General features: G+C 40.7%; 2 protein-coding genes across 2 annotated transcripts in view; one reads left to right on the top strand and one right to left on the bottom strand.

Moving 5' to 3' along the window:
• mink1 (misshapen-like kinase 1) overlaps positions 1-6664 on the top strand; it is a 30733-nt gene extending 24069 nt beyond the window's left edge. Inside the window, 6 exon segments of the mRNA XM_055044033.1 lie at positions 26-126; positions 227-376; positions 463-622; positions 712-792; positions 795-850; positions 1430-6664. Coding sequence (XP_054900008.1) covers positions 26-126; positions 227-376; positions 463-622; positions 712-792; positions 795-850; positions 1430-1513 — 632 coding nt within the window. The 3' untranslated portion in view covers positions 1514-6664.
• Positions 6665-7306: 642 nt separating this feature from the next.
• On the bottom strand, positions 7307-16662 carry gnb2 (guanine nucleotide binding protein (G protein), beta polypeptide 2). Its single transcript, XM_055043735.1, has 10 exons — positions 15950-16662; positions 12272-12352; positions 12125-12163; positions 11749-11855; positions 11096-11159; positions 10311-10473; positions 9877-9943; positions 9582-9783; positions 8985-9201; positions 7307-8341 (listed from the first exon to the last, which is right to left on the bottom strand). The coding sequence occupies exons 2-10, from the start codon at positions 12326-12328 to the stop codon at positions 8235-8237; spliced, it is 1023 nt and encodes a 340-aa protein (XP_054899710.1). The 5' UTR covers positions 12329-12352; positions 15950-16662; the 3' UTR covers positions 7307-8234.
• Between the last annotated feature and the right edge of the window lie 1188 nt (positions 16663-17850).

The raw sequence follows: 17850 nt of genomic DNA, 5'->3' as shown, positions 1-17850 counted from the left end.
AATTACTTACTGCTCTTCTGTCCAGTGAAATACGAGAGGATAAAGTTCCTGGTGATTGCTTTGAAGAATGCGGTGGAGGTTTATGCGTGGGCGCCCAAACCTTATCACAAATTCATGGCCTTCAAGGTAGAACGCTCCTTTCCCATCACATTACGTTCTGAGATCAATCTGGCTAATTATTTTCCCAAAACAAACTTCACACGTGCCCTTTGCCCTTTTAAACCAGTCTTTTGCAGACTTGCCACACAGGCCTGTACTGGTTGACCTGACTGTAGAAGAGGGCCAGAGGTTGAAGGTCATCTACGGTTCCTGTGCTGGGTTCCACGCTATCGATGTGGACTCTGGAAATAACTATGACATTTACATCCCTGTTCATGTGAGTTGTAAAGCTTTCAGTCTGTGTGTTTTGGTAGAAGTGAAATCTCTGGGGAAGCTTTGACCTCACTCCTTCATTGCAAGCAGATCCAAAGCCAAGTGACTCCACACGCAATCGTGTTCCTGCCCAACTCTGACGGCATGGAGATGCTGCTTTGCTACGAGGACGAAGGCGTTTACGTCAACACCTACGGGCGGATCATTAAAGACGTCGTCCTGCAGTGGGGCGAGATGCCCACATCCGTTGGTACGACTCAAACCCAGCGAACTTTAAAACTGTGTGGTTGTGTAAGATTTAGTTGGATTGGCCATTGCTAATGTCTCTGTGGTTTGCAGCTCATATCTGCTCCAACCAGATTATGGGATGGGGTGAAAAGGCCATCGAGATCCGCTCTGTGGAGACCGGTCACTTGGATGGGTCTTCATGCACAAGAGAGCTCAGAGACTGAAGTTCCTTTGTGAAAGAAATGATAAGGTAAGAGAGATATGTTTAATGATAAGAATTGAAGCAAATAAATACCAAAAACTAGATTAAAATCATGTTTTTTGAACTTGGAATAAAAATTTATTTAAAACAGTTAAGTTTTATATTTAGGAGGTATGAGATTTATATCTGCAAACATCAATTTCCAAAATTTTTCATAGTTTTTCATTTTGATTTAGGTGTAATTTTTTTTCTTGGATTGAAATTTATTAATTTATTTAAATGATCTGTGTGATTGTATGTTTTGAATTATCACTTTAGGTTTACTGCCATGTTTGCAGTTGTCATACTTTTTGTTTTCAAATGATTTCAGATTTTCAAAGCTTGAAATATACTAAATACTAAAACACCAATTTAGTTTTCAGTGCTAGTGACAGTGCAGTGAACGTCAAGTGGTAAAAGTTGCAAAATAAGAACTTTCTATTAGTTTTATTTCTAGCTCATTAAGACTTGTGTAAAGAAGGGAAGTGGGCTTTTTTTCTTCAGAATAATGCTGTTCATGCTAATAATTCTGTTATAGATGTAAGTCCAGTAACACTTGCATGCCTTTGTGTCTGTGCTGCTCCCCAGGTGTTTTTTGCTTCCGTGCGTTCAGGAGGCAGCAGCCAGGTGTACTTCATGACCCTGAACAGAAACTGTATCATGAACTGGTGAAGCGGCAGCTGCTTTGGTCAGTGCGTAGAACCCAGCAGAGCCGACGTTCTTGCTAACGCATGCACACAATTTACAAACACTACTCTCTTTTACCCTGAAGCTCCTACATACTTGCGTGCTCCCACCGCAAACACAAAGACATCCAGAACTCACACAGGAAAAAAACAACAAAAAACACCACAGACACAAACTCTACATCCATTCCAGCCTAAACTGCTTAAGGTACAGTTTATACAGAGACCCCCTGCTGGCAGTCTGCTTGGAATCATCATGAAAAATCGCAAATGAGATTCAAATGTCAATATCCGCAATTAATTTAGACTGTATATATATAAAACCTAGCTTGATTCTCTTTTCTTTGTGAAGCTGTCTTCTTTAGTTTGATCTCTTTAGTTTCTATTTGTGCCGTACGTTAAGATTCCTATATTTGAGGAAGGCTATATTTTTCAAGTACTGTGTTCAAAATCAATAATATATTGCCTGAGACTTGGACGAGAATCTGTTTCAAACTTGAAATGCTGAAGAGTCCATGTGCTGTGCTGCACAGACTTTACTTGTTCACCATTTTGAAATGAAGTTGTTCCATATCAAGAAACATTTGATGTATTACAAAAAGATGAGCAAAACCTAGATGAAGCGGCTTGTTTAAATACTTCAGTTATTGTAAACCCTGTTTGTTTTGGTTTTTCGCTGTCACAGAAATCAGGCCTTGAATCGTTTAAATGTAAATTAAATTTCAGTTCAATATTAATAAATGACGAATCCAGTTCAGTCTTTTTTTATAAGGTAAATAGAATCGGAACAGAACAACTTCCTGCTTCAGTTTCTTCTTTTGTTTGTGTAAAAACCAACTTTATTCAACTTGTATCCATCTTTCATAAGTTTACAAAGTACGCAAATTTAGTATTTATATGTAGTGGTTCTGTAATAGTTCTAGGCTACTGATTTTCTTAATTTTTACTGTACTTCTAATGCCATATTATTGCAATATATTCTACTGTTGTGGAGTCTTTTTAAGAGGGGAGTTTGTATGTGAGGCAGCATGATGAGAGCTTCAGGAGGAGGAGGATGGGTGTGGAGGGACAATCGCTGATCAACTCTGCTGTATCATATTTTAGTCCTTAAATTGTTTTGTTTTGTTTTTTTTTGCGTGACCATGTGTGTGAGGAGTGTTTGTGCAGGAGAACAGCTCTTTGTGGTCTTCGGCCAGCGGAACAATTTATCTTCGGGGAGACGCTGCAGTTTGGCAGAGTACTCCAGCTTTTTGGGCACTTTGGAGAGCATGAGTGGAACTCGTGAAACATAATATATTTTATAGATTTACATTCTGCCAAAGTTCACAGTGCATGTTGGGATAACTGGGTGAGTCGAGGCCAAAGAAAGCAGAAACTAAATGGAAGCTGTGAATGGAGGCAAAAACAACTCACAGATCACTGACCAAGACTTTCCTCCTGTAATGTATAAATAGTTGTTTATATACAGTGTTGATCGAAAGTTTAGATACACAAATAACCTCAGTTGACCTTTGTTTTCCAATGTATAATCAGCTTGATAAGCCCAGTGGTCGGATGCTAGAGCAGTCATTCATCCAGCGGCCTGTCGTGTTTTTGAGTTGAAAAATGTTTGAAGTTGACTAAAAATGTGAAAATATCACCTGATAATTTGTGTTATTGGAAAGATTTTAAGATTAATATCTGAACACCAACTATAAAGTCTTAAAACTTTGCAAACATTTTGAAAAGACTTGAGTAAATAAGCAATGCTCAGCCTGGTGGGGGCACAAATAAGGCCTGGTGGCCCGCCAGGCTTATAATACACTAGAGGGAAACCCTGATAATGATAGCATGAAATACAACAACACAGCCACATGCAGATTTTTTTTGTATACACCAACCATCTTGTGACTGAATATTTGACTACTTTTCTTTGCAGAATTGGTTGTTAATTTAAACTGATTGGATTCCCAACAAAGAAATGAACTTTAATCATTTAAGCGTAAATGTTAATGTGAGTTGAGACCAGGACATCCCAGAAGATCCAATCGACGATTGTTTTATCGTCCAATGTCCAGACTTTATCTCCATCTGTCTGTCGATCCAAGTGATTGAGCTTTTATGGTTCCTGGAGTCTCAAACTTCTATTTGAGAGATCCCAAATGCACATTAAAATCAATCAGTTCAGATTAATTCTACTATTTTTAATGAGAAGAGTGTGTAAAAATATTCAACCAGATTTCTGTCTGATCAGAAACGAAACTAATTGAGGGAATGATGAAGGAACCTTTGATTAGTGATAAGTGGAAAACTGCTAAAGCCTTCAGGATAAGATGGACTGTCATAAAGCTATAAAGATCGCAGGACCTGTTTGAGTCAAAGTTACGATCATTATTCTATAGATGGTTTATTGTACAGGAAGAAAATTTAAATGGACATGGAGAACACTTGTCCTTCAGTTTGCAAACCCTTACAGATGTATATCTAACACATACTTCAGTGTGCAATGAAACAGTTTGTATAGTACTGTATGAAACGTGTTTTTCTTTCCCCTTGTTGAATATCTTTTATGTGCCATGACCTACACTGCAGATTTACAATACACTCAGAGCTCTGGCACTTGTTTTTCTTGTTTTATTTTCAATCAGTCTGCCATCGTGTTTACAGATTAAGTAGTGCCTTGGAGTAGGGAAAGTTAGAAGCCTAAGGAATCTTTTTTTTTTTTTTTTTTTTTTAGCCCCGTCCTTCGTCTCTTACTTGAAAAGCCAAAAAGACGTTTAGGAAAACACTTGGTGCCGGTTAAGTGCACTTAAATGAAATGAAATAAAATCTAGAATATCCCCCAGGTGAATGTGAGATGCATTTTTTTTTTGCACCAAAATCAACTCCGAATGATTCATAGCGCGTCCAATCAGAAAGTAGTAATAACAAATGGGTTATTACGCGTTCATTGAGCTTAATGTAATGTGTAGTGGATCAGCTTACAGAGGGAACCAGCACAGAGAAAAGCCATGTGTATGAAACCAGTTTGGAGAAAACACTCAAGTGAATGTGTGTGTGTGTGTGTGTGTGTGTGTGTGTGTGTGTGTGTGTGTGTGTGTGTGTGTGTGTGTCCTCAAACGATGATGATGATGATTTAGGTTCATGCTGCACAGATCAAATAATTGCTTATCCTTCAGTGATGTTGATTGTGTAACCTTGTAGTCGGGAGAGTAGCTTGTTATATTCTCAGAAGCCTATTTTATAAAGTTTGTAAATTAGTATTATTCAGAAATAAAGGTGAATGTACATCTATAAAACAGGTTTGTATTTGTATAAGAGCGTAACACACTATTCTAAGCACAATGTATTTTAGGATGGATCAACTTAGAATAACAGAGATGGAGTCCTATACCCCACGTTCTCTGTCGTCGAGTTTGTCAACATGAGATCAGATAAAATAGTTGTTTTAAAAACGGTTGTCGGCTGTCGCCTCGTCCATCAGCTTTCACAGCGACGTCCATGTTGGTTGGTGAACTGCGCAGGGCTGACGGGCCGTTAATATTCTCAGGTGATCGTCATAAAGGAAGTGCAGTGGTGAATTTAGCCTCTTATCAAGGGAACAGCGACCAGAGAGTCAAAAGTACATTTAAACAATTTGTCAGAATACCAGAGCTTTATGTTTGTTTTTATCAAAACCAGTTTGTGAAACTAGAGAAATAACGGATGTCGACGATGGTTAAAACTGAGGACTGTCGTGTGAAAACATGTTAGGCACAATTAAAAATAGGATCAAAAGCTAAGTCACTGTAGTTCTTAACGTGAAGAAGTACATTTTCATTGAAAGGACAACAATTATTCCAAAATTAGAGACTGTGCATTAAGTTAGGATGTATTTGTGGGAGATTTGAGGCAAAACTCGTCACATTTCAAAATCAAACTTGTGAATTTAATTGACTAATTTTTGAAAGCACAAGATTTGTTACTGAGGCTTATAAAAGTAAGCTTTACTGTTAAAGAAGATATTAAAAGCACTAAGATTTAAATTAAATTTAAAGATAACATGATGCTACATTGTAGCCAGAATTATACCAATCAGTTTTCTCCTGGCTGGTACAGATTAGCATTTTTTTTGTGTGCCTGTTTTGATAAATACTCCATATAAATTTTTTATTGAAAGGAATAAAAAATGCAGTGAAAGTTTTTTTTGATAGAAGTCATGGTTCTGAATCACTAAATGAAGGAATTCAAAGCATTTGTCATAAGTTGTTTTTTTTTTTTACAAAATAAATAGATCAAACTACATGCTGGTAATTTTAGCTTTCATGCATTTAAGAAATACTTAAGTATCTTTTAGTATTTGTTCTTCTGATCACCAAGCAGAGACTATCAAGGAAAACTAACCAGTTCCAACCTTTGGCATGTTGATTCATGTGTCTCTAATTACAATAAAGCGTCTTTTTAAAAACACTTAAGCTACTTTTAAAATAAAAAGCACCTTAACATGTGTAAGTTCTGTTCAGGTTTGCACTAAGCACCAATTGAAACCTAAACAGATAGACTTTGAAGGTCGGCGTTACTTTAGGTTTCATCAGTTTCATCAGCTGAGGGCATCGTCTGAAACTGATAGAAGAGCCATGGCGAGACGGTGACGCTTCTGTTAAATAAGCAATATCTGAACCAATCAAAACCCTGGCTGTCCATCTCAGTGTGGCTCACAGGTGGAGATTCTTCAGTGGCCTTTGGCAGAATAAATGTAGGCTGGTTTGTGTGTTACAAAACCATTCTCGAAACGACAGCTCCTCTCTGTCAACACAATCGCCTTCTGGGAAACTAAAGACGATGAAATGTCAGAAACCACCTTAATGGCAATGATAAATAGAAAACCTAGTAATAATCTAATGTGGCACTTCTGTTATTTTTGGTGTGGCGTGTGTGAATGGTATTGGCAAATCATAATCGCCAGGATGTTTAGACGGAGCTATAATATCCATTTTTCTTTTCCAATAACTTGATTTTTAACATTTTTGCAACGTTTTAATGTGCCCATGTCTGTGTTACTTGTGAGAGGTTAACTTCAGATTGTATTTCATAAACCTATAACTTTAAACTTTCAAAAGATTGTGCTGAATGAATTTGTCTTAATACAGGTTGTTTGAAAAATAAAATCTTGATCTCACTTTGGTTTGTTGGTGTTTTTTCTGTTGATGTTTACATCTGCAATGAAAGGAAAACGGGATGAAGACACAAGACTGTTTTTGTTTCATTCTTGTTATATTTTTACTCCAAGGAAGCAGTCGCAGAAGTTTATTAATTAGAAGTTCCTGGAAACTTAAGATTTGAAGCAGAAATTATCATACAATGAAATGCTTCAGATATTTCATTTGATACTTCTTTGTCTTTCCTCCATGTTTTTTTTTCCTCCAATTTCTACATATAAAGTTGACAAAGATTAACCTCAACATCACACAGGTTGTGTTGGTGTTGTTTCCTCCAGATGAACATCCTCTAGGGCCTACATAGGGAATGACCGTAGAACTGCCTGATATAAATTCACAGGGAACTTTGATCTAGTTTAAAATGAAGATGAATATTCAAGGTAAATATCCTTTTTTTTTCTTACATGGACTGAGTGTCTGTCATGGGATGGCTTGTAACGTCATTTTAAATCTGTTCCAAAGTGGACTGCAGCACCCTCTTGTGGCTGAAGACAATAACAGTCCAGAAAAAAAAAAATTCTAAGAATAAAAACTTGGCATTCAGCACAGTAATTGTAGTATCCCATTGGCAGCTTTAGAAAAGAAACCACAAAAGCCATCAGGAGAGGCTATTATTTATTAGTATTATGTACAATTATTCCACGGTAATTTCCAAATAATCAATGACAAAGTCAAACTTTGAAAACTGGCTTCTGACACTAGAAGTGTTTCTGTATGTTGTAATTTGTCCCTCCTTTCTCTGAGATCATTTGGAATTACCTGATAATTATCTAATTTTCAGTGTATCTGAGGCACACAGGGAAAACATGAATAAAACACAAGTCTAAAAAAAAAAAAAGAAACAAGAAAGGGGAGCAAAAGTGAACTTAAACACTATCTTGTGAGATGTACATCGCTATAAAATGTGACCACATGACCTGAACAGCATGTCAGTGAAGCCTTGATGCACTTATGGGGCTCTTCCTTCACGCCGGTGTCGCTGAAGTCGTATGATGCCGACATGGAGACGGTACAGAAAGGAACGTGAAGCGCATGTTGAGTTTCATTGTAAACGAAGGCAGAATCATCCGGTGGGCTCTTCTGGAGGAGCAGTGTCTCTCAGGAGAACTGTGTGTGAATTAGGAGTGTTAGATGTGTTTAAAAGGCTTCAGGTAACAGTGAATCTTAAGGAGTGTTTTTTTTTTTATTACTATTCAAGCAGCTGAAGTTTCAGCTGTATTTGGTCACATTTGATATAACCGGGTTTTGTGTGCTGCTGTGCATTTAGTCAGTAGTGTGTGATGTAGGCATGTGTTCAGATTTCATTTCTTCTTGTATTCAAAGCCTTGTGGAATCGGGGTGTGTGGGTAAACTCGCACCTACGTTGTTCATAATATGTACAGTAAAATGTTGCAGTTTGGCTGTTAAATCTTAAATACACCGTCGGTGGGAGGAGGAGGGCTGGGAGGGTGGTGTGTGTGCATGTGTGTGTGTGTGTGTGTGTGTGCAGGGATGCTGGGCGTGCGCATGGTTCCTGCTGACGTGCGTGGCTCAGTTCCATATCTTAAGGAAGCTGTCCCAGGATCCGGTGCAGGCCGCCATGCCGTCGTCTGTCACACCAAGGCAGCTCACACGATTGTCATGGCCAGCCAGGACTCCTGTAGGGTGGACACACACACACACACGCACACACACATTTTTTTTAAAAAATGTTACGTTTTCAAAGCTTGTAATGTTACACAAAAAGCTTTTCGCTTGTTACATTACTTGCATATTGTGACTGTTTTATGTTATTACATGTGTAATTTTAAACATTGCTTCCAGCTGTTTCCACACAAATATTCCTGAAGCTCAATGATGATAAACGGAAACTGTGACATCATTTAAGGTTTTGCAAGTACATGTCACTCAAGCCGCCTCGTTCAATCTGCAGTGATGACAGCGTTGTGTAAATTTATATTAAAGTCACGACATAAATAAAACATTTACTGTTGCAGCAAAATGTCTTATTGAAAAAAAATTTGACAAAAATCAAATGTTTAGTTTGAGTGTTTGCTCTTATTTTTAAGGAATAATAGTTTGTTTTTAAGATCACAGCAACTCAGAACGGTGTGCGCTACATAATCCGTCTCCATCTTGCAGAACTAAGACCTTTGCAGGTGTGCAACGTCTTCACGTTCAGTGCACCATGTGCCCTGTTTTTGTCCACGAGGCTGAATTTTTCACAATAAACTAACTTTTTATTTAGCAAATCTTTCAGAAAAATCAGCCGACGTTTAGCTAATCTGATTTGTGGCCCACCTGCTCTGTCTCCCTTCATGGCGTCCCAAATGTTGCAGTTGAAGTCGTCGTAGCCGGCCAGCAGCAGACGGCCGGAGCGAGAGAAAGCCACGGAGGTGATTCCACAGATGATGTTGTCGTGGCAGAAGATACTGAGCTCCTGATCTGCGCGCAGGTCAAACAGCCTGCAGGTGGCGTCGTCGGAGCCTGTGGCGAAGGCGCTTCCGTTGGGGAAGAACTGGGGAAAGAAGTGATGGCTAAGAAGCGAACTCTTGCAAACACAGCAATAAATAAGCTCCCATATTTACTAGGTGCTTCCATGTCTGTGTCTCACTTAATCTGATCATTTTTAACAAAATGTTTCCTGAAAGCACAGATGCTCAAATACATCACTTTCATTTTTCTTCCACTTCAGATTATTTTCTCCTTCGTGTTGATCTAATGCACAGAATCTTAATAAAAGAAAGATTGCACATGTACCATGACGAAACGTGAAGAGCTTTCGGGAGCGCATCTTCCCTGTGATCTGATCTCACTGCGTTTCCTGAACTGTGTCAGGCAGAGAAGGAACAAGAGAACCGGAAGCCCGATTGTTTTACGTTTGGCTGGCGCACTCACACAACTGGCGTTGATATCCGACTCGTGCCCAATAAAGGTCTGCCGGCACATGCTGTCCCTGATGTCCCACAGTTTAGCCGCAGCGTCGCAGGCTCCTGAGACGAAGGTGCGCAGGTCGGGCGACGGGGACAGACTCATGACGTCGCCGGTGTGGCCCGAGAACACCGTGGTCTGCTGACTCGTCTCGATGTCCCACAGCGCGCTGGGGACAAAGAGCAAACGAGTCTGTCAACAGCGGGCAGCTCTGAGGACATGTTTGCACTGCAGGCTCGTGGTTTTGACTCATCGGACTCACCAGGTGGTGTCTCCTGAACTTGTGATGATTTGATTGTCGTCAATAAAACGGCAACACGAAAGGTAACCTGGGGTTGCAGAGAGAAGAGGGCGTCATCTGGACAGGTTCTTTCATTCGGGTCACTAACGGCCTCTCGGAGTAACTGTGGTAGTCCTGCCACTTCTTTTGATCTGTTCAATGTTCCAGATCGAACCCGAAATATTCACAGCCCTGGCGAATTTTCATTTCACCAAGGACTTTGTTTCTGATTAGAAATGAGACAAAGAATTTCTGTCTGACAGATTTTCTGTCAGAGCGAAATCCAGATCTTGACCGGACCTCGTCAAAGCAGCGTCACGTCCAGCCAGAAGAATCATGTTGGTCAAATCAGACTTTAGACATTAATCTGGCAGGGTAATGAATCGTTTTGGGCTTTCTGTGGAGGTAAATGTCACCTGTGTGTCCAGGTAGCTCTCTGCTGACCCTCACGTTGCCTTCACGTGTTTTTAAGCAGTAGATGGAGCAGATGTTGTCCAGGCCTCCGCACGCCACGTAGTTCCCAGAGGGGGCGTACGCACAGGTCATTACCCAGGAGGAGCGCAGAGGGATGGCGTGTATCTGAGAAGGAAGACGCATCATGTGACGAAATGCAAGCTCTCAACAACGTTGCAGAAAGGAATCGGTACGAAGGAGTCATAATGTGTGCAGCCAGATTTATAAACAGCCTTGCAAAAAATATTTATACCCCTTGACCTTTTTTTAAAAAAAAAAAATCCTCAAAGCAGCAAAAAAAATAAGACAAAAACTTTGTCTCATCTTTTCCTTTTTGTGAAATATTCACCCTACCAAGTTTCCCCTGTCAAAAAGGAGGTCAGAGGTCAATTGAATAGTGAAAAAGTATGAGAAGCAAACGTTACTTCATGTGTCGCAAAACCAGTACTCCTTTATGCAAACGTGTCGGACGTTATACTGGAGAGAAAAGTTAACAAGACATTTAAGTTTCCACTTATACGAAACAACCTGCAAATCTTTTCCAAGGCACAAATGTCATCCAAAGCTGCGGTTAGAGGGGAAAATGCATAAAAATCCTCTAGCAGCAGGAAAACTCCACTGAAGCAACTGTAAATGTTACATTAGATCATTTGCGATTGTTGTCTGGAAGCTGGGCTGAGTCACTCAACTCAACTTCTCGTCCAGACGAGTCATGACCTCATGAGAGCAGAATTTTTACTGACTTTACCTTGTTAGTGGTGTAGCTGTCCCACACAATCAGTTTCCCGTCCTGAGAGGCACTAACCAGAAGCCTGCAGAAGCAACAGGAAGCAAAGGTTTGGAAACGCAAATCTAGACACATTCAACATGTGGAGATCAGAGTCTACATGTTGGATCACAACTGCCCCAATATTTACTCATGACTACATCCGACCTGCCACTGCTAAAACCTCCATGTTTTAATTACCCGACTTTCTCTCTTACGCAATGCACACGTTTGGGTTTTGTCAATTTATAAATACTTCAGATTATCAAACCAATTTTTACAAATGATCTGAATAATTGCAGAAAGCATTTTTTTCTTTAAAATTGTTTTTTTTTTTTTTGCCCTGTCCCAAACCATGACTGCCTCTGTTGTTAAATCATAAATCAACTGTGATATCATAATTTACACATTTCTGATTACTGCGAGATCCGGACAATCCAAATAAGCTCCACCGTAAGCCAGTCTTGCAGCATAACACACAATTTTAGGTGCAAATTTACATCTGAGTGACTCAAAAAAAAAAAAAAAAGACCCAAAAATGAGAGTTTTGATATTTCCCTGGTCCAGACTATAGTGTCCAAAAACATCTAGGGTGGCTATATTGAAACAATTTTAGTGAAAACTTTGAGCCCCACTTTGAGTCTGTCGCCCAGTGCATGGCGTAGATCTTGGCCAGGTGTCCACGAAGGGTGCGTCTTGTCCGCATCTGGATCCGGCCAACAGGATCTAAACTAGCAGCAATCTAAATGAGAGCACAGGATTTCCATGAGCTTTATTTTTGCAGAGTGTTTGGTTTAATTATGTTAGGTCATAAATTCATCACAGTATCACATAGTTTGTTTGGCAGTGACTGTGGGATCAGTGGGTAGTTTTCTTGCAGCCTGAACATTGTAGGTTCGATTCCAGTTTCCTCTTGCCTCCGAGTGGCAGGAAACTCAGAGCCCCACTGAAAAGCGCCATATAAATTCAGTCCAGTTAGCATTTAGTGGGCTGGTTTTCAGTGCCATTTACCTGGGTGAGTGTTGAATCGTTGCAAGCTTTCCTGGCATCCTAATGAGCACAGCATCACAGGAGGGGACAAGACAGGACATCGCATTTTAAGAAAGGTAGATTTTATATCTCAAAGTTGAACTTCTTTGCTTTCAAATCGTGACTTACCCTTATCTGGTTCCTCAGCTGCTCGGCCTCCTGACGAAGCTGCTCCAGCTCGCTCATTTTGGATGTTTTCCAAGCTTTAAACTGTTGGTTAGGGAACAATTGCAATTTTATACAACATTGCCTTAAATACGATCAAATGTGTTCCAGGGTTTTGGCAGCTGATGACCATTTGCCTACGTCCGCTGAGCTTCCTGTCTGGCGACAGCTAAGGTTGGTTCAAAGCCAGCCTTCCCTTTCCCACCCCTAAGAGGAGATGGGCAGGTATGCTCTGACCGTACATATGATTAAATCCCATCTGGGATATGCATAGTTCAATATTCTCTTAATCCAGTAATCCAGTGGTCATCTTAATCAAACATCAAACAATTACATTTTAAAACAAACTTTACTTAAAGCACTTTTTGCACCCAATTCGTGGATATAAATACTTACATCGAAGCGCACCCTTTAATCTCTGAGGTCTGCTGAAGCCACTGTGAGGAAAACACTTGTAATATGTTTATGACAGCAAAACCCAGGTTTTGCCTGTTAAATCTCATAAATCTGTAATGACTAAGCTACTACTCATCTGCCAGTTTCATTACCAGGCAACAGATAAACGGTGAACGCTGCCTTTGAAGCACACGGGTCAGTCAGACCTCATGATGACTCTGGGTACCGTCTCCCGCCATCAACATACAGTAAACGCCACTTCATCTCTTCAACAACAGTTGTGCTTTTAAACTGGCTGACAGAGCAAGGCAAACGCAAACGTTTGTGCCGCTTAGGTCCTCCAGGCCAGCAGGGGGCCCCCAGAACGGTTAGCTTCTCACAGAAACGATGTACCTTGAAACTTCCTACTTGTATCTGCATTTACTACAAATGGACTTAGCTTTAAATTCACTTCAAATATTTCAAGAAATGTAAAATATTTTAAATTCACAAGGTACAAACTTAGCTCACTGGAAAAAAAAGGTGAAAGTAACTGTGAATAAATTTGTTTCTGCATGTTTTCAACCAAAACTAAACCGGCCTCACATCCTCAACTCTTCTGAGTCTGCATTGAAGCACTTTGGAGGTGTGACTTTATATCCAAACATTATCTTCATTAGATAAGGAGAGAAGACGAGTTCAGTGTTTCAGGGAAAAGTAAGAATATTGTGTTTAGGTTTACTTCAGTGTAAACCTATTAATAGTTTGAGCATAGATTTTAAAAAGTGGCAAAAGCTTCTGATTGAGAATTTGAAAAATGTGAAAATTCCTGTCTTCCTTCAAAGTGTCAAACATAGACACTTGGTATCAAGCATGAGGCAACGACTTGATGCCTATTTGACTTAAACTGAGAAATCCTGATACCATGAGATCTCATGAACCATCTAAAATGTACCACGAGTGTATTTTAGAAATAACAGTGTCTCCTTTGCTTACTTCCTGCTATTTATTTAATAAATACTGTTACATGAATGCCGTGACGGTCGAGAAAGAACACATTCAGTGATGCGTTTAATTTAAGTAAACGTGAAACTCGGTTCATAAAATTCAATCAAGTTTGGACGATTGAAAATTGATGTTGCTGTGATTACTGAGGGGGAGCTTCACTCAGAGGCTGCGTATTCATTTTACCAAAGAGCTCAATCAGTAACTGTTTAGGATCAGTTAATTGGCTGAGCTCGGTTTACCCTAAAGTGTATTTCGTGACGCATCCTGTGTCGTCAGCTGCTGGTAAAACCGGAACAATAAAATGTGCCAGGCCATTATTTTTATTTTACTCGGGTTTTAGAAAAACTTTTGTCAAGTTGTCTGAGACTCCAGCCGACAGACTGAATATCTTACTGGCATGTAGGATGTGTTTTTAGGACTGTTAAAATAACGGTACTAAAATACCGCACTCCAAGACTGTCAGAATAAATCAATTAATTGGATGATAAATTAAAGGCAGCGCAGTAATTTCCATTCGTATGTTGTTTTTCTCTTTTCTCTCTTTTTCCACCAAAAACTGGATAGTAAAAGTCTTCAGTCTGGTGGTTTGGTCTCAACTAGCCCTTCTTTGACAGACATTTTTGAGACTTCATAATTCATCTTACTTGTTGTTTTGTTTATTCATTTTGGACATTTAAAATGGCTTCCATTTCCAGTGCCAAATGTTCATTACAATTTAAAGTTTATTGATCTTTAAAGACACATTTTTGCTTTCATGCAAACAATAATAAGTAGTCCTAACTAGTCTTACAAATTACGTCGACAAATTGTTAAATATTGTTTGTGATTTTCTTTTGCACAGCTGCTAACACAAAGAGGACTTGGACAGGATTTCTACTGCACATGCGCCAACCAGTCATAACTTTCGAGGACACCCAGAACGTGGTGAGGCCCGCGGATCTGTAAAGTGGTTCAGGACGTCTGCTGTTGTACTCTGGAAATGCTTTTATTTGGAAAAAAACAAACAACATCGTTACTCCATTTGGGTCAGCGGTATCAACATCAGTCTAAGACCTAAAAAGACTCCACATTCTGAACTCCTTTCTGGATTTTCTGGTACATAATTTTAAGATTCATCAATGCGGCTTGTACTTAAGGTTTCGGCATTGAAGGAAAAGATTGATGAAGTGGGAAAAACAGAGAGGGTGTCACGATGCCTACACTTGAATTTTTTTTTTATTGATTTCAATAGAAAATATCAGTGCCGAGATGTGACCCAATGGCCTTAAGGTGCACAGCTCTGGCCCAGCTGGGGCCCAAATATAACATTCCTTAGAGCTCCGGTACCATCGTCCTCCAGCTCTGCTCCACGCTTTACATACATGCAACCGTCCAGAATACGAGAGCCTCGCACAACAAGTACCAACACTGCAAGGAGGGAGCATTTAGCTATAGGAGACTGCATTTCCCTGGAGGGGCCTGCGACCAGATGGATCACACAGCACTAATGGAAGCCAATGAAGGGTGCATCATAGGTCTCAGTCTCCTGGCACAGCTGCTCGTTTAGCCAATGAAGAGAAGAAAGACTCGGGGAGGAGGTGGAGGTAGAGGAGGAACACATCAGAGATCAGGCCTGGCTGACTCCAGCCAGATGCTCAGTGTGTGTGTGTGTGCGTGTGTGTGTGTGTTAGCTGCCTGCGAGCGTCAACCGGCAGACGGTTCACGGTGGAGCTGCGCTGCAGATTCCTCCTGCGCTGATGCATTGCTGAGCAGCACAGAGGAGGCTTCACCTCCCTCGGCTGTCTCGCCCTGTGAGAGCATGCAGTACACCCAACACAAGACGACAGGAATTCAGAGATCTTAAGGGGACCCCACCCATCTGGATGCACTGATCTGATGCTGGGCTTAGCAGGGTGGTCACATCTGCAGCTGGAGAGCAGTGCAGATCCTTTGGACTGCTGATGGACCAGATGAAAATGCCCCCGGATGTATATGCAGCAGCAGCAACAGCATGCAGATGCAGGCCAGAAATAAAAATCTACAGGAAAGAAACAGCCTCTCTTCATGGGGGATGCATCTGGATGCATCAGCACTGCATGTCTCCCTCTCTCTTTCTCTATGCAACCTCTTTATGCCTTTTATATCTATCTGAAAACGTCAAACACGAATCTACCTGCAATCATTTTTGGCCGTAGCCCATATGTGATCGACAATGATCAGCCCAGCCATCTTAACGCAGACCAGGCTGCTGACCCACGGCGTTCAGTAAAGGGAGGCTACCTGTTAATTCTCCCGATGGGCTTCAAAAACCGCTCAGAGCTTCGTCTCCGAAATGCCGAGAAGGGTTGAAATGCGTGTGTTTCTCGCGCATTAAAGACGCAGTTCGGGGTCGATCCTCCTGTAAAAAGTTCCGTTCTCACGATCAGTGGACAGGCAAACGCAGGAAGGCTCCACACGTTTCCATTTCTCCGCTTTCGGTGGAGCTCCAGGAAGAAGAAAAGAAAAGAAAAAAAAAACCCACGAGAGACAGGAGCGGATCAAATCTGCTGCTGCTTTTCTTTCTCTTTTTCTTTTTTTGTCCCTTTCTGCAGACGGCGTCGCACCTTTTTCACGTTCGGAAGGTTAGGAAAAACATGATGATTTTTTTTTTTCGTCTAATGTAAGGGGGAAGGGGAGGGTGGAAAAAGAAATCAAAAGAACCGGCCCCAGTTTTCCCTTCCTCTGGCCCGCATCAAGGATCGTCCATTAATCGCTGCTCTGGCCGTTTTACTCCGTGTCTTCGTGACGTTGTCCGCGTTTCCTTCCTCCCTCTGCTCGCCTCCTCCCTCCCTCTGCCGACACTCCGGCAGGACAGCTGCTCAAAATCTGCAAACCGCTGCCTTTGAGCAATGAGACGACAACGCGTGAATCCTCGCAGCGGTTTGTCAGTGCGTCGTGCAGACCCGTTTCATTTGCCTTCCTGGAGAAACGAGCGGAGTCCAGGAATCAACAAGACTTCCTGACACAAAGACTGGAAGAGAGGAAACATGGAGCAAACAAAAACTCCACACTGTGCATTTTACACGTTCAGTGCAGATGAAACTGAAAGTTCTCGTTTGGATATAAGCTTTGAGAAAATATTTGCGACATAATTAAATAATAATGACTTTAACAGCGAGATCTAAATCATTCTTACTTTCACTGCATGTTTGGAGATGTTGTCCTTCTGATGATGCTGCCACCGCCATGTCGTACTGTTGGACATTGTGCTCACATTATATGACATGCACTTTTTGGTTCCATGATTCCGGCTGCATGCTTTGAAAGCACACAAAGAGGCCAGATCTGCACGGCGTAATTGATCTGGAAAAGATGATTCATGCTCTCCAGACTCCCTTGGAATGGGTGAGGATTATTTATGAGACTATCGCGTACTTTTGTGTTGGATGGTGAAGAAGGTAATAGCCAAGTTAGAGCACTGGACCATACCGTCTTAATTTTGCCATTAGGCGATTTCTACGTGCAAACTGTTTATTTTGTAGAGATGCCAACTTAATTCCCTTATAAGAACAGACGTAGGCTTATATCAAAGTGAGGATTTCAATTGTCTTTCATTCTTATTTTTTGACAAACCATTGAATAACAATGTGAACTTGAAAGCTGGACCACATTTACTCTATAGATGTAATCACATTGTTATATAGATAGATGTCATAGATCAAAATACCTGCTTGGCAGATTGTGTTTCAGCTGCAAATGAGTCACTTAATCCTAATTGATGCATTGAGTAGTTTCTGATTTCATCAACCATAATAGAAGAAATATCTCATGGTCACTGAATATTTATGTTTCAGATGAATTATATTTTTTGCCATGAATCAAACAAGAGAAATAAGGAGATTATTGAAATTAGGTGAAGAACTTACCACCGCATTCGTTGAAAGTCTTAAGGAAAACTGTCAACTTTTCTAAAGAAATATGGGTGGGAAAAAAAATATCGAGTGATCATAATCTGCAAAAATCTAGTCATAAAAACAATGGCAAAATGTATGGCAACACAGCCTGAAGAAAACCACAGACCGTTCATCCTCAGCACCTGCTGCAGGACTCTGTGGGTCAGAGCTGCGATCTGGAGTTGCTCATTTGGTCAGGCAGGTTAAAAAATATTGCGTGGCTAAAGAGTGAGATCATCTGACCACCTG

This window comes from Poeciliopsis prolifica, unplaced genomic scaffold, assembly GCF_027474105.1.
Source record: "Poeciliopsis prolifica strain line A6 unplaced genomic scaffold, Auburn_PproV2 SCAFFOLD019, whole genome shotgun sequence".
In the NCBI taxonomy this organism is placed as follows: Eukaryota; Metazoa; Chordata; class Actinopteri; order Cyprinodontiformes; family Poeciliidae; genus Poeciliopsis; species Poeciliopsis prolifica.
This window is presented reverse-complemented; position numbering and strand designations above follow the sequence as displayed.

Bases quoted from the DNA above. Each gene is read 5' to 3' on its own strand.
- gnb2 (XM_055043735.1), bottom strand. From the start codon at position 12,328: ATGAGCGAGCTGGAGCAGCTTCGTCAGGAGGCCGAGCAGCTGAGGAAC. The intron at 11,856-12,124 runs GTAAATGGCACT...GCTCTCATTTAG, and splicing joins ACGATTCAACACTCACCCAG to ATTGCTGCTAGTTTAGATCC. The intron at 10,474-11,095 runs GTAAAGTCAGTA...CTTCCTTCTCAG, and splicing joins ACAGCTACACCACTAACAAG to ATACACGCCATCCCTCTGCG.